The following is a 17,368-nucleotide window of genomic DNA, read 5'->3' as shown; positions in this document are numbered from 1 at the left end:
GCCAACGAATTAAGGTACCCGTTATATTCACCCCTGTATACCCCAAACAAAGGCAAATATGTAGAAATTAAAACAAGCTGCCAATACCTGTACTCTTTAGTAATTCAGAATTAAAGAAACGGTGATCTAAAACCTACGGAAGAGACGAAATCTAAATCTGCATATTTGCTCTAATCAATGAAAGCCCTATTGATTTGTGTACAAATCAATAGAGCTAGCAATGGAGCAAGCTGCAACTTTTAAATTTGCATCTTTCTTTGTTTTTTGATTGTCGTGTATTCATTTTTTAAAGTTTCAACAAATGATGTTAAAAGGGGTGAACATGTAAGCTGCTACTTTGATTCTTTTGCTTACTGGAATAGTCATACGGGCGGAATAAATTAAATGCGTTATTCAAAACTTGTTGTAGTAGCAAAAACCCTAAAATATTGTTGTGGTCACGTTACTAGCAGGCTTCTTACCTTCGGTAGAAGTAAAAAGATGTGGTGACGTTGCAACTACATTTTCTGAAAGAATAACATAAAAATAAGCTAAGAATTTTTCAAAAAGCTTTACCAAAAGGTTTAAGAAAAAGGTTTTGTCTCAGGTCGATACTTCGATACAGATTGTCAACAGCTTCAGTCAGACTTTTAAAAATGCTCTAGTCAATTGAGTAATAGCTGGGAGCTTAATTTTCACCCTTCCAAATACCAGGTCATTTCCTTGACAAGATGTAGGAAACCCGTCCTTTATGATTACAATATGAATGGCACAAATGTTGGAAGGTGTTCAAAGACGAGCTACCAAATTCATTTTACATTATCCTGATCAGGATTATAAGGAGAGGCTTACCAATTTGGACTAGTATATTCAATATTTATATATAATATATTTGTCTTTGTAATTGTATATGAGCCAGTGATGAAGCATAATAAAAATAAAAATTAGTGTTGAGTTTGGTAGAGATTTTTTTAATTCAAGCTTTATCATCAGCCCCAGTTAATGGATTTCTTTAGGTATCTATTAATGTGGGCAGAGGCGGCAGACAAGGTGACAGAATATTCATGTCCGGAATTATTGGGTAAAATGGTTAGAAACAATCAGAATACTACAATAGAGGATACAGAATATCGCATATCTCAATATACTGGATGATACTACTGTTGTTTTCCTTAATGGCACATTGAGGTCAATGAATGAAGCTTTTAAAATTTTCGATTCGTTTGAACATATGCAGGGTTAACGGTAAATATAGACAAGACTAATATTCTGCAGATTGAGCCAAATGAGGTATTAACGAAATGAATTGTGACCATTTGAACGTTAAATTGATCCATAATAACAACTGACAGTGTTTTAGATCACTTGGTATTGACTACACTGTGTCACTTGACAGAATGGTATTATGTAAAAAACAATGGAGCAAATTCATAAATTAATTTACTAATGGTCAAAACGTATTCTTACAGTTCTTGGTCGTGTAACAATATGTAACAATCGCTTAAATCATCTAAACTCACATTTGTGATTTTAACTTTGTCTAATCCACAATACGAGTGAATAAAAGATTTAAATCAAATAATCTATAAACTTATATGGGCATGTATTGACAGGGTTACAAGAAATCAAATGAACCAATATGGTCATGGAGGGGTAAGAATGCATATTGTTTTTGGCGGCCATCTTGGATTTTTGGGCGTCGGATTTCAAAAGAGTCCAGGTACACAAGGAAACATGTTAGAAACCTAATTCTTTTATTACATGAAAGATAATCAACAAACCTACAAAATGTAGGAGTTAGATTTTTTAAACATTCCATTTTCTCAGGAAAAGATACAATCAAATTCTAGAGGGCGCTATTGAGTGGAAAATATCCATGTTTTTTCTTTATTTTAGATTTGTTATTCCTTTCAATAGTTTTAAGAGTTTTAAAATGATACATGTGTTGCCCTGAAATACGAAAATACGAAATACCCAACACTTGAGTAATTTATAAATTTTAAGAGCACCGACGAATGAAGAAGTAAAATATTTCATGGTTGGTTTCAGATCAATTCTACAAGTTATATCTTTACAATTATGTATTTTTGGACACCCTGTACTATCAAACATACCTTCGAGAGAAGTGAATAGAACTGGTGATGTTGTTCCGATATTATCTGACGAAAAAAAACATAATGAAAATGTCAAATGAGTTAGCCTCTAGTAATTGGATGTTATTAATATTAATTATTATTATTATTATTATTATTATTATTATTATTATTATTATTATTATTATTATTATTATTATTATTATTATTATATTGCGTTGATGTATTACAATGTAACGAGGGATATTTTTTCATATAGATAATGTGACAAATGGTGTCAGCAGAGCATTATGATACCAAACAAATGCATTAATTTTGTTTACGTGGAAATTACGTTTTGGAAATACTAAAATATCTCAATGTAAAAATACACATACCTGATACTACTGCAGCTGAAACGGAAAAAATCCAATTGGTATAATGTTGCATTGCAACAAATGTGTAATCTACTGTTGCATTGGTTAAGGCTCTGAGTGGTTTGTAAGAGGACTGACGACTACCACCAGTGTCATAAAATATTCCATGGCCACATGTGGAAGTAGGTTGATTGCAATTCACTAAACCAAGAACATCTCCTGCTTCAACTGCAATGCGAGATAATTCTGGTTCGTCGTATTCATTAGCCACACCAAGTGTCACAGATCCCAGAGGAACATCGTTAACACCGACGACTTTGTACTTGCTTCCGATTGGTCGTAAAACTAATAGTTTGATAGGCTGTGCTCTCGATGGAAAATACTTCCATGTTGTTAGAAATCCATTACACGATATTACGTCATTTTCGAACAACACAATTACAACGGGCGAGCTTCCGATAGATATTTGTGAGAAACTACGCCTAATGATATCTGGTCCATGGAAACACTCTGGAACATGAGAAATAAAGTTTGATGAAACCAGGAAATTAAATATGATTGACACACTTCATCATTAAATTTTCACCAAATGTTTAAAAAACGTAAACTAGTCAGGCAGCTGCTTGACTAGCTTTAAACTAGTCAGGCTACAAATACTTTCTTTCTTCTGATACATCATCTGAAGAAAATCCTTACCTGGTAATCATGATAATATGACCACTTACATTCTTTGGGAATTGAGCCCGGACCTGGAGATTAAAAACCACCAGGTTGCTATACTGTAAAACAAGTATACACAAATGCACCGATTTGTGATCGGGGCGTTGTTCGCTGTACAAAAGTTTAATGTACTTTGAGTTTTACTTAAAAAAATAATACCTGTTATAGATGTCGTAAGTTCCCGTGTGGTTGGATCTTGTGCTGAATCAAAACAAACAAAAAAGGAAGTGTTAAGTAGAAACTTACGGTATGGTCATTACAATCATGATGATTATATATCACAACAATCATGATTTTCATTGGATTTGCCTTGTTGAAACTAAGCTTTGCGTATGGCAACTATTTAACTAGTTGCCAAATGGTGACGCAGTAACAACGAAAAAGCCACTGATTTACGTAGTGCAATTACATAAACGGTTCCAAAAAAATAAGCCCCCCTTAAGACATTTAGGTATAGTCCAGAAACTACGTGATCAATTCTCTTGTTTTAAACGTTTGGAACATAGGCTGATTAGTTACGCATCAAATGAGTGGGTTTTTGTTTCAGCCATTTATGAAATTTAATCAAAAATAAGCAGGGAAAGCTAAATTTAAGTAAAACTTTTCCCGATTTAGGTGTCACACATTCAAAAACACTCTTTATGGTTCCGTGAATAAATTAAAATGAATGCTGCAGCTTATTAATGTATCTTTTAATAACGAATAGATCCTCCTTTATGTGAGATGGCTTCCAAGCATCGTTCTTCTCTGCTGTTGGTTAAGCTGATTCCCAGCATGCTGCAAAGTCCTCGAAGGTAGTGGTATCTCTAACTTGTTCGCTAGTAGCAAGTTGAGTCATGATAATGGCCACCCGCAGAAGTGTTTTTGAACCTTTCAATGAATGACCAATGAAATAAAGGTATTGGGCTCTAGCATAAGCGATTGCACCAAAAAGTACCTTTTGGTCCATTGGTTAAATTAATTTATCATTATAATTTCTGTTGCGTCTTCATGATCATTTTAGTGCATAAAAAAAGCCAATTTAGAAAAATGCAACTTTGATTATGCATGAAATTTCATAAAGCAATGCCTATATGATTTTTCACTGAACCATAAAACATATTTGAAATGTGGGAAAAATAAACCATGAATACCTTAACTTAAAGCCATATTATAACATTTGCTGAAGAGGACGCCTGTTTTTACAACATTGTTATGTACTTTAGTAAACTATCATACCCTGCATAAAAGTTTTGTAAAAATCCGAGATTTTGAATAAACCGCAGGAACCGTCGTTTTGTTATTACGATGGAAATATTAGTCGAACGCGTACACGATGTGTATAACACAATAACGCATTGGCGACATATGCGCTGGTATTAAATAGCGATTTTATTTTGTATTGCCTCGTCTGTCTGGGCCCAAATTAAAAGAGGGCATATCTGACAGTAAAAACGAACATTTTATACCAAAAAATACAATTCTATTTCTTTATATTTTATAATATGACTTTAAATGTATTTTGATAAAAAAAAAATATATATATAGAAACGTTAATTTTTCATTTAATTTGCTTTTTAGTGAAAGAGGTCTGAAACAAAAAGTGATACATAAAAGGCCTATGCAGAAATGTGAAACTTCTTTTTTGGCCGAAAATTTCATAAATAGCTTTATTTCGCAGTGCAGATCATAAAAAACAATAAAATAACCCCGCTCACTTGATGCATAACTAATTCTATGTTCCAAACTTTAAGACAAAAAAAATCATAAAGTAGCTTTCTGATTAAAATGTCTTAGGGGGACTTAATTTTTTGGAATCGTTTAAGATCATTTTATGCAAATCGTGGACCACTTTGGCCCAAGACACACGTAAAAACCATTTAGCATCATTCAGGGTTCATGAGTGACTAATTTATGATCATTTCATAATTGAAAGTACTCTAGCGTATATGAAACCACAACTATAAGATGTCGTGTATGAACCGTTTCCAAAAGAGTTATGGTAGCGGGACTCTGGGGAAACGGTTCATGAACGATTTCTTTTTTTTTATCTGGCCTGACAATGAAACCAACCTCATGAAATTGTAAGAGCATCTTAATAATTCATGCCATTCCATAATCAAGTTCACATTCGATACATCACACACAGCAATTCTATTTCTTGACACATTGATTTCCATTCACAACAGCACAATCAAGACACAGCTTTAGTGCTTTACACTGACGCACGCTTACACCTCAGATCAGATTCTTGTTACCCACAACATGCTTTCAAAAGTATCACCATACAGCTAAGCTCTTCGTGTCAAACGTATTTATCCAGTGACCCTGCTGACACTGAAATGCACCCCAACGCACTCTCCAACCATACATGAACGTCAGTACACACAACAAACCATAAAGGACGGCATTGATAAACAAATGGATGGCAATCAGCTTCTTTCATACCAATCTAGAATGCCTAATACCCGCATCCCACTCGTTCTCACCTGCCACCCTAAGTTATAATCTAAAATAGCATCCATCATCCACACACACACATGCCTAGACTTCATAAATCACCCCGTCTCCGTTTTCCCTGATCTTTCCATTCTGGTTTTCCGTCGCCCCGCAGTTTAAGAGACCTGCTGATCAATAACCTTAAAAGCACGGGCCTGAACAAAATGTGTACGCCACGAATGAGCCGTAAAGTCGGCACATTGTATTCTGAGTTACAGTGTAAAATGTGCATGAAGGTCGTATTCATAGGTACCTCAAATTGGTGCTACATGTATCTCATTTTCCTAATGCCAGTCAAACACCTTTTAAACCAATCAATAATCCTATTGTTGAAGAGGGCAAGAAGCTTCTACCTATGTCTATAGAATTCTTAAATAGCTCTAGTCTTTGTTTGCTTTGGCTAAATCCTGTTCAAGTGTTGGGTTACAAAGCATTGTATTTTATCGTGGTATGTATAACCAACAATTAACAATGAGAGGACATTCCTGAACCTCGTTGACATGGGGATGATTTGAAATGACCGCCAATTATGACTGTATGATATTTATTACCAGCAATATGGAAAAACAGACATATGTAGAACAGAAATAAAGTACCATTTTTTTGAAGGAGCAAAGTTCAACAAACCATAACCTCGCTTCTGAATATCGTTTGAAGTCAAACGATATACCATTTTAAAGCTTATGATATGTGAGTGGACGCGGCGAATCAGCCGTAAACTCGGCAAATTATATTCTGAGTTAAAGTGTAAAATGTATGTGAAGGTCGTATTCATAGGTGTATCAATTCGTTGCGACAAGTATCTTATCAACGCTGTTTAAATCAATCAATAATACTACTGCTGAAGAGGATAATAAGCTTCTACCTATTTCTATAGAATAGTTCTTGTCTTTGTTTGCTTTGGCTAAATCCTGTTCAAGTGGTAGATAACAAAGCATTGTATTTTGTCTAGGTATGTATAATCAACAATGAACAATGGGAGGATATTTCTAAACCTCGTTGACTTGGGGATGATTTGAAATGACCGCCAATTATGACTGTTGGATATTTATTACCAGAAATGTAGAAAAAGAGACACATGTAGAACCGATCAAAAATACAATTTTGTCGAAGGAACAGAGTTCAACAAATCATAACCCCGCTTTTGGATATCGTTTGAAGTCAAATGATATACCATTTTAAAGCTTATGGTATATATTTTCTAAACACGAAATAAAACAAAATTGACCGGGGCCGACTTTACGGCTGATTCGCCGCGTCCAGTCACATATATATTTTCTAAATACGAAATATATAGAACATAATTAACCGGGCCGACTTTACGGTTGGTTTGTGGTGGACGGTCACAAAATATGATGCGCACGCATACTGCCATGCAAAAAACAATGGACAAAGGCAATGACGTCAGAAGTCAAGTTAGTCAACTCACCTATAGCACACCATTTCAACCTCCCTGATCATTCAATCACCGATGCACATCTCATGGGCATCGAAAAAATTCACTAACACCAAGAACACATCATCGTGCACAGGGATATAATGTATAATACATTTGGACTAATACTATATGCTGAGTCGCGTAGCTTCTGTAACTCTCACAGTCTACATTTTTATGACAAGGAAATTCCGTCTTTGGTTTTAATATGCATGCATACCCATACCTTAATCAAAACATGGCATGGATCATCAATTTCATTCAAATTCGCTAACTGTGGCATATATTCATATTTTACTGATTACCAAGGTCAAATCTTCATGTACAATTTACAACGGTTCTCAAGTCAGACTCGGTAGTTTTTATATAATTCTTATATCCAATCATTTTGTATCTTCATTGTAAAGTTAATAAAGTAAAAAATGTGTTCATTGTCACTTTAAACTATTATTTAATTTCCAATTGACTTAAAATAATTTACATCATTTTATGTGACTGTACACAATTTAATGTTACTTTGCATAATTTATGTACTTTGTGTAAAGCTCACTTATGGCGTTTATTTGCACACAAAAGTTGTGTCAAATAATAATTAAAAGAAAAAGATAAGTGTGTAATTTTTGCGATCAATGTCAAAAATTTATTTTAGGTAATTGTGATCTTTGTGATCAAACAACGGTTCCTATGCTCACGATGATTAAACTTTTGATATCAAATTTGGTAATAACCTTCGAAGGAAAGTGTATAGAAAATTATAAACTCATCAGACTCTGATTAAATGGGGATGGAACTAGTGACGACTTTTTAATTTGGCTGTGTTTAGTTCATCAAAAACTACGATGGTCATTCAAAAAGTTCTACCTCCATCATCGCATCTCTGTTATCTTACATGTCAGGATATTAAAATTAACCATGATATTTTACTCTTAAATCTCTGCTACAAGCTAAAATTTATTTGATGACAATGTGATTTTTGGTTGTTTAGATATGTTGGTTAAAGGGAATACAGATTTGGTACGTCGGAGGAGGTAAAAACTGAAGCCAAAAGTTTAGTAAGCATCATACTGTATCTTAAAGGGCATATCTATTGCAAAAACAAGTTTATCTCCATTCGAAGAGAATAATTATTACATTACAAGTTGACACTCGTTGCAATTTTTTATGCGTATTTCTCCTGAAAAAAAGAGAAAATGTGTTGGTAAATTTCGGGCTCGTACGTGTCCTTCCCCGTTCGAAGCGAAATTAATTTTCAAGGCAGCGGGCTGGTGACGTAAGTAAATGAAGCGGACACTACAGTGTGGGCCAAAAACAACTTTACCCAATTTCAGAGGGTGGTTGCTCGAATTGTAGAAGAGCCATTCATGATATTGTTACATATTCTAAATGTATATCTTTCTAAAAGTATGTGATGAAGAAATGAAAGCAAAAGGAGCTCAATTAACAAAATGGTGCTAGTTTTACGTCCGAAGGTCAAAAATCACTTCGTCCACACGTAATTCAATGGGATTTGTCCGATTGCTAAGAGTAAGGCATACATATGTGTTAGGCATACATGTAATTAGTAAACACGTTTGGCTTGTCTTTGAAAAGTGATGACTGTTTTACATGCATGAAAGAAATACAATCGATTTTAATCCCAATTTACTTGTCATGTACCGGTACTAGAACTTCGCTCCTGTCATTGACCAACAATTAGCATAATAATTCTACAATTACAAAGGTTTCATCTGGCGCAATTTTTTAATTTCAAATAGGTCATTTTGTGACTGCGTGGCTTATTTCTAAATATGTTTGCAAAGTGTCAAGATAAGGCAATTCACAATATAAGAGAGGACTTTTATGGTAGAGGTATACTTAAGAACAGAATGCTTTTTGGAAGTGCAGCGTCAATTTCGGATTCGTTTCCCGCCGAAACCTACCATAACTCTACCATGTCTACTTACGAACAACTTTCACAACATCGGAAGTGTGATGAATAGATGCAAAGCACGGAGTGGACGTCCAAGAATTGGTCGTTCAGCTGCAACTATTGCAGCGGTACAAAGGGAACTTGCAGCTAACCCCACTACCCCAGAGTCAGTTGTCGACGCAACAATTTGCCGAACATACCACGAACGCAATAAGTGCAATAACTTTCTTGTAGATAACATGTGACAAAAAATGAGGTATGAGGTTACTGCTTTGCGCATATTTTAAGAGAATTGCTTTTATATCTTTACAACAAGAAAGCTGCATATCATGACGAAATATCGTAGCTTGACATTTAAATTGTTTTTGTTTGATTTATTTCATTGTGTTATATAAAACTGCTGAACAAATTTGTGCGTATACTGAGTGGTTCTCATTCTCTATCGAACTCGCTATTGCAAATGATGCGACGCGACAGCTAGTAGGTCTTCGCGTGGACAACGTTAATTTTTACCCTTTCATTTAAAACTAGCGTCACGTTTTTAATTTAATACATTTGTAAATAGTTTTTTCACCAAATACTCTTAAGAACATGTTCTTTACGAACATGTGAAAACAATTTGAAGCAGACTTTTCAATTTTGAGATATGAACGTTTTAAATTGGGTAAAGTTGTTTTTGGCCCACACTGTATAGGGGAGAGTAGGGTAATCCCGATCATCTTTTCATTTAAGCCCATTACTACAAATTAAAACAACGTAAGATAGAATAAACAATACAAATATCAAGAGTCGGATTACCCGCCGTTCCCCTATATGTTCACGATAACACAATGAGTCATGTTCATTCATGCATAGATCATCTAGATGATCTATGATTCATGTATAAATGCGCGACCTTCAATGGTCAACAAAGGTTAGCTAGCAACTCATTGAAATTGTTTATTTGCATAATAAATACAATATTGATCACTTAGACTAGTATACCTGAATATACTAGTCTCAGATTAATCACGCTCAAATTCTAAGCTCAAAATATTTTTTTTATTTTTTGGTGCAAATATTTTTAATGATATTGATATACATATGAGTTGAAATATCACAATTTACTAATATAAAAAAAAAGAAGCGGCTGATTTTATCCATAATTAAATTTGTAATACTTAATTCAGAGTTTGTTTCTGAGAACAACAACAGTATACTTTCTGTGCATTGAGAATGTTTACACTCCCTTCTCTCAAAGCGGGCACATTTCATTTCATGACGTCAACATTTTTCTAGGTCAAATCTGTCTCGTTCGAAGGAACTCACCGCTTAAGTTGTTTTTTGCGGAATATCAATTATAAACGTCTTTTTTTCTCAAAAAAGGAGTCATTTTCATTGTCTTCATAATATTAGCTTGCCAATGATATGATGTTGTCCGAGCAACATATATGCCCTTTAAGTCTATTTTGTTAGAATCTTTTGCAGCAAGTTTTGAAACATGAAACGTGTACCCTTTAACTGGACATTTAACGTTTTGTGTAAAATATTTGTGTTTGCTGGGTAGTAATCTTGATTTAAAAGTAAACTGGGACTATGTACATGATAATGGGGATTATTTCTTATTGTTCGAATAATATACTCCATGGCGATTACTTCCACAGCTTTAATGGGCCATCCAACATCAAACTCTGTTTAGGTTATTTAGACAAATGACATATACGTGTGAACAATGCTTTTTTTTTCAAATAGCCCGCAAAACTCAAATTTCGCCTGAGGTAACCCAGGAGAGATCAGAGTGATTTTCCGTAATATTTAATCCAAGGCTTTTAGATTTGGTCAGCATACTACCCTAAGTAATCGACTTTCAAAAACTACGCCAAATTGGTCCGCACATGTTGATTGCTATATAAACCGCGGCCATTTTGGATTTTGATAAAATCCAAACTCTGTGTAAAGATGAAATCTAGGCACCACGTAATCTTAATGGTATTTTACCACATCCTTGGGGAGAATTAGTCTTGGAAGCGGCATATATGACAAAAAAATTTCATTAAACTTTTTAAATATTATCCTCACGACATTTTGCCACACTCATAAGGATAATTAGCCTTTGAAGCACAAATTTTGTTAAATTCCGCTCTTTTTAAATCACGCGGAACTCAAAACAGAGACAAAACATATTTATAGTTTTTATATATTTTTTTTTTGTAATTAATTTTAAATAATTGTATAGTCATCGTGTGATCCTCATGGCCTTTCATTACACACAGCATTAGAAAAACTACCCTTGTAATCCGTTGTTTGAGCTCATTACATTGTGATTAATTCGCCACCGTACACATGTAAGTCGTTAGTAGGCTCTAAGTTTGCATGGCAGTTATTTCGCTTTGGTACACGTCAGACCTGGAGTTCCACTGTGTATACTAGTATAACAATGTCGTTTTTGAAACTTACCAGCAACGATACTACAACTAGCAATTATTGCTATTAACTGTAGAAGGCAATATATGCCCATCATTGTCCACCATTTACTAGGTTACTTTTTAGTTTGAGAGCTTTGCGTCAATGCTGAATCATAAGCGAATGTACAAGTCTTTCATAAAGAACGAGTCGTAGATTTCCTTCATTACGAATAAGTTCCGTATATCAAGTGATTTGTAGAGTGCTACATTGCATTAACATTGTAGGTGTACGTTTTACGGTTCATTTGGTTCTATTATATATCTAATGTTGTCATTTATTATTTATAGGTATGACGGAGGGAAACATAGCCTACCAATGTTTGCGCTCAATGTTTGACACATAAACCTGACATACAAAAGGAATGTATGGGTTCTACAGATATATCATACGTCTTACGTTTTAGGAAAGGTTTAGGGCAATGGGTATGGTCATATTATGGACATTGTTGCACTTTTTTCTGCTGCTATGGCATTAATTGACAGGCTAGCAACACCTTGCAATGTCGCTTGCACATTTTCTTAAGCTAAAATAGAACTGCCATGCTCATATAGTTTATCAAAAACTATTAGGGCATATATCCAGATCCCCAATACGCTCAATGTATAGTAATGCCTGACCATGACAGCCATTTGCTGATCCATTTTTATCTGTAGTTGGATATGAGTTCCTTGTGTGATGTGCCATGAATGATTTAATTTGATTATTTATTTGTCTTTTTTTTTCAAAATAAAAAAATACGGAATTCCTCCCTCTCATTCATCAAGTTAATCGAAAACAAATTGAATCATTTCTAATGTTGGATATTTGGGAAACCCTTCTTCTAAAAATATGTTCATTGTGTTGCACAATTAGGGAAATACCCAAGACTGTAAAGTGAAAATGACATCATGTTGGGAAAAGCCTACAGGGAGTGATGTAATGTGAAAGGTCAGTGTTTATAATTATTTTTGGGAATTTCCCAGATTACATCTGAATGAAGAATGGGAGTTTTGGGTTTGGTACATAAGCAAATGCATAAACATAAATCTACACAGTACAGTGTTGGTGTGCTTACAGCCCATTTCCTTCAAAGAAAGTATATTGCGAACCAGACATATCTAATGTAGTCAATGTACTACACTTATCCAGTGAATCGGGGAAGACTTAGACTTAGAATACATCAAAGTGCATACCTCTTCTAAGAAAGGAATATATATATTCTTCTGTTGACTAACTGCTACTACTTTGTCCAAGGTCATTTTAAGGTCATCACGGGTCATTTCAAGGTTATGGCTGGACTTAGTGACCTTATTAGACCGCAGCATATGTATCTAGTTTCTTTCTTTAGTCCAGCCGAAACTCGGCGGGATTTTTTTTCAGCATTTTTTTCTTCTTAGTCCAACAGAACATCGGCTGGACTATTGTTTTTGGAGCAGTTTCTTCTACTTGGTCCAGGTTATTAATGGGTATTTAACGTCATAAAAACAATGTTTGCTGGGTTCTTATACTAGTTCACTACATAACTAATAGAAGCACTTATTAGGTTGTAATGCAAGGTGTTGCCATGTATAGAGCATATGTGATGCGATCAAGCAAAATCAGTCGGAACTCGGAAATATTGATTTTGAGATATAGCCGAATAAAGGAAATATTTCCCTTTGTTTCCTCTTGTTTTGGAAACTCTTTAATTGCTCATATTTTTGGAACTAGTTGTTCAATTTCAATGGGGTTTTCTGCAAAATCCAGCTTTGTAAATGTGTTTTACTATCCTGTAAGAAACTGAAAATTTATTATTGCCGAGTTCCGACTGATTTTGCTTGATCGCATCACATATGTTAAAAGTTCCTATTTCTGTGATAAAATGCATGTACGTACGTGAAATAAAAAGTACTAGTACACTATTCGGGAGATCTACGATATATAGATTTTATTTGTTACTAAGATTTTTTTCTCATTTCAGATTCTTAAAATAGTAGAGTAGATAAGTAGGTAAATTTGTCATTAACATGGTCAAGGAAATACATGTATGATTTGCCTATAAGATACAAGGCTATCTGGATACCGGAAAATTTACATTAATACAATGAGCCATAATTCGTCATGTGAGTGCAAAAAAGGCGTATTCGCAAAGCTGCCTTTTGCTGTTGTAAATATGTAGCACTGTTAAGGTGTCACCGCTGGCCTTGACTTGAGATGTTCTTGGGACCAATCTTGATCATGTGATGAACAATGTCAAACTCAATGCCGTAATGAGATTAACTTTATTGTCATGTTTTTGGATTGCTCTGCATCAAGTTTAAGGATTGCTCTACAAATGTAATTTTTAAATGTAAATGTAATTTTTTTTAAATCTATCATGAAGCAGCCATTGCACATATTACTTTCTTGACACATTACATTGACCTTCATTCAACAAACTTAGCTCAATATTTGACCTCGAGTTGTGGAGTATGAGTTTTTATACCTAATTCATTCAATGGTCATTTTATGATTATAAAAGTATATTTGGGTTACAGAACTGATTCCTGAAAGTTGAGCATGTTGGAGATCCAAATATCATTGGGGTGAAATAAAGCAGGGATTTGCTAGATAAATGTTTAAAAATTTGAGCATTCAATATTTTACCCTTCTTTTTATACATATTATATTAACCCTAACACCCAACCCTGCTTTTTGCTATCGGAAGTTAAAGAAGAAACGAAAAAGGAGAGAAGATGAAGAAAGATGTCAGTTGGCACCCCCGGGATTCGAATGCATGCCAAGCACACGATCACCAACCGCTAGGCGCACGGGTAACGGTGCCCCGGGCAGCGATTCCGTGAGCATATAGCACTTATGATGATTGCGTCATCGCAGACCATGGGATTCATGCATGCGTTGGGTCAACAAAATACCGTAGAATTCCGTCTACAAGCATATAATTATGATATTATTTTTTACGAAAGAGACGATAGGCAAATACCCTCTACAAACACAAAAATGTTTGTACAGCCGCCTGTATCAGTGGTATATAGACCTTTTTCCTCTTTCCCATCATGCACTATTCCAGGGGTATGAGTGTCGCAAAATACATCATCTCCCCGGGGGAGTACAGAGTTATGTTCATTACATTCTGGAATACGGACATTTCGGCTGGTACCTTCATCACAAAAAAGGAATCGCCGATAATAGCTGATAATCATGATAATGGCGCCGCGATCACTAATACCTTTCGGGGGCAAAAAACAACATTTCTATGCCTTATCGACATGGTGTCGTCGCCAAAAAAAGTTTCCTGTTATTGAAACCTAACTTTGTATACATTTTATAGACCTTAATGGTGAAAAACTAATGACGGGACACGCAGTGATATTTTGTCGGCGTCCGTTTCACTTTTTTTCGGAGATGAAAATAAAATGTAAACACAAAATCTCTTACACAGATGTTCTGCATCGCTCCGTAACTGCATCACTCGTGTATTCAATAATTGCATAATTAGTAACATCGATGGCCTTTAAGATAATCCGCATATATGGAATCAGCATGCCCATATTAAGACAAAATAATTGCAAAGGCCTGGCAAAGACCATCGGATGCACACGATCTATGAGGTTGATGAACTACGTCATACCCCCTTGGAATAGTGCATTGTGGGATAGAGGGAAAAGGGTCAATAGTTACTCAAACTCCAAATAATATTTTTGTGGAGAGTGTCTGGATCTCGTCTCTTTCGTCAAAAAAACCCTCGTTTAGAGGCATATAATAGACTTGTTTGGTTTGTAGCTTCACTCTAAATTTTGCAACGGTTAATGTAGTTGTGAACAAATGGTTGAACCGTTTGTTGCACTCCCTTGATGTTACGTACTTTGAATAAACCTGTGTACATGCAGTGCTTATGATTATAATTACCATTACACGGCCATAAAGTTAGTCTTTTGGTAAAGAGCTCGTAATTTTTAAAAGAAAATTTCTTTGCTCTTTATACAATTACACCATGTATTTTCGGGACAACTATGTGTTAGTATACTAACACATAGTTGTCCCGAAAGTATGCATTTCAGTGTATTTTCGGGACAATTATGTGTTAGTGCAATATAAATAGCCAAGAAATTACTTTTACCAATTACGACCCTCTCCCAAAAGACAATTGTCACCGATGGCTGTTTTATTAGATTTATACTATCATATAGGCACTTTATGTACACAGGTTTATTCAAAGTACGTAGCATCAAGAGTGTTGTTGTTACTTACTATAGACCTTCCTTCTTGAAGATATTCATCAGGACTGTTCATAGTAGATTATTATTTGTAAATTCATACAACTAGTCCAATAAAATTCCACTTATATGCAGACGTTTCGTAAACTACCAGTTTACTTTTTCGATGCTATTGTTGCAATGACGATCTGTGTACAGCTGATGTTTTCTGCTGCTTGCTTTTCCATTGTAAATCAGATAGTCAAATACGTGATTTAAGTTGTATTGCCCCTCGTCTCTGTTCATGGTGTTGCCCTGCTTCCTAATGGTAATTGCCTCCTTGATCCACCTCTTGTACCTGTTACTCTCTTTGCCCACGATCCTAGCCTCTTTCCAGTCGATGACATGATTATTTTCTACCACATGATCTGTAATGGCAGATTTATGGACGACTGATTGGGAAGCCTTTCTGGTGGCTCTAGTTTTTATGTTATCACCAATTGTCTCTCTGCATCCCCTCTTCCAAACCACATGGATGATTTTACTTTGACAATGTTTTAGAACAGACATTCCATGGTGTCACAAATATTAGTTTGTGCTCCAGCATGTGCTGACGATAACTGAATTTTTCGCAATTATATGACACATATTATATAATTAGTTGAAATACCATGAATATTTTTACCATCAACCAACGCTGATTTATAGTGCATTGTCTATTAGGCTCGGTCGATTAAAGTTGTGGGTAAATTATGGGAAATATGAATTATGTAACAGGAAAAGCGCAAAGCGCTTCACTTCATTAGGTTTCACTGCATTAGGTTTCAACTGATCATGTCTCACATCCTTTTCAACCAAATCGACGGTAATAGCTCAGCAGTCAAGTTAGCTCAATCGATAAGGCGTTCGACTATGGTGCGAGAGGTTGCGAGTTCGAACCCTGGTGGTGCCTAGTATGCTCTCGTGGAAAAATTGAGTTAGCTTGAAATTCCCTTGGACAAGGAACTCACTGCTAATTTGTCTCGTTGTAACCCGTACGAAACTCGGGGAGCTGATCCTGGTTGCGATGGTTATTTGTGGAATGTCTAGGGTGTGCGCTCTTGAAGCAGCAAAGTCCCTGAATTGTTGTTTAATGGTTTATGGAATGATGTGGGGCCGTAGTGGTCAGCGACAACCTGTAAAGTGTGCTGAGGCTTGTGGATCAACGTCTAGGCGTTGTGCCTGTGCGTAGCGCACTATAAATCACTGCGCTTTTTTTTTGTAGTGAGGGAACAGCATTTAACAACAAATTGCCTCAGGCAAAACTCACTTCCTGTGAACTCATTTTTATGTAACTCATTGACCCATTGTGTCATATACTGCCTCTATATTTAAAGCCTGGTGATCTGGTTAACTCATTGACAAATACCAACCTCAAATGGGAATTCAGGTTCTGATCAATTTTCTTCAGGCAGTGGAACGTAATGTGCTAGATAGGAACGTTTATTGTAATGTGTTATTCGGCATTATGCAAACAGCAACATCAAGTATAAAATATAATTTTGTCGTATTAAGATCCATACTGTGTAACTCAACATATTTACATAAAATAGAAACATTTTGCGGTTTTTAAGGTCATCAATATGGCTAATATACAAGAGGAGCTAGAGATAAATTTTGTTCTACAAAGTATTACAAAATATTGAAATTGCTTTTTTACCGTCGATTTGAGGAACATTGGTCACACTATTTAAAAGTAAGTTTTACAAAAGTTTTCAATGGCTTTTACCGCCGCAATTTGTTGTCAATCTATCACTGAC

The 17,368-nt window shown here is 35.3% G+C and overlaps 1 protein-coding gene across 2 annotated transcripts in view; it reads right to left on the bottom strand.

The window, feature by feature from the left end:
• LOC140168654 (uncharacterized) overlaps positions 1–11,606 on the bottom strand; it is a 29,299-nt gene extending 17,693 nt beyond the window's left edge. The window contains exons 1-5 of one of the 2 annotated variants that reach the window (XM_072192068.1): positions 11,407–11,606; positions 3,308–3,349; positions 2,450–2,938; positions 2,094–2,138; positions 462–506 (exon numbers count right to left, since the gene is read on the bottom strand). In XM_072192068.1, coding sequence (XP_072048169.1) covers positions 462–506; positions 2,094–2,138; positions 2,450–2,938; positions 3,308–3,349; positions 11,407–11,470 — 685 coding nt within the window. In that variant the 5' untranslated portion in view covers positions 11,471–11,606. The remainder of the gene's footprint in view (positions 1–461; positions 507–2,093; positions 2,139–2,449; positions 2,939–3,307; positions 3,350–11,406) is intronic. The other variant, XM_072192069.1, reaches the window with a different exon arrangement.
• Positions 11,607–17,368: the final 5,762 nt, after the last annotated feature.

Source organism: Amphiura filiformis, chromosome 13 (assembly GCF_039555335.1).
Source record: "Amphiura filiformis chromosome 13, Afil_fr2py, whole genome shotgun sequence".
NCBI classification, from domain to species: Eukaryota; Metazoa; Echinodermata; class Ophiuroidea; order Amphilepidida; family Amphiuridae; genus Amphiura; species Amphiura filiformis.
Note: the sequence above shows the minus strand (reverse complement) of the source record. Positions and strands in the feature narration are given on the sequence as shown.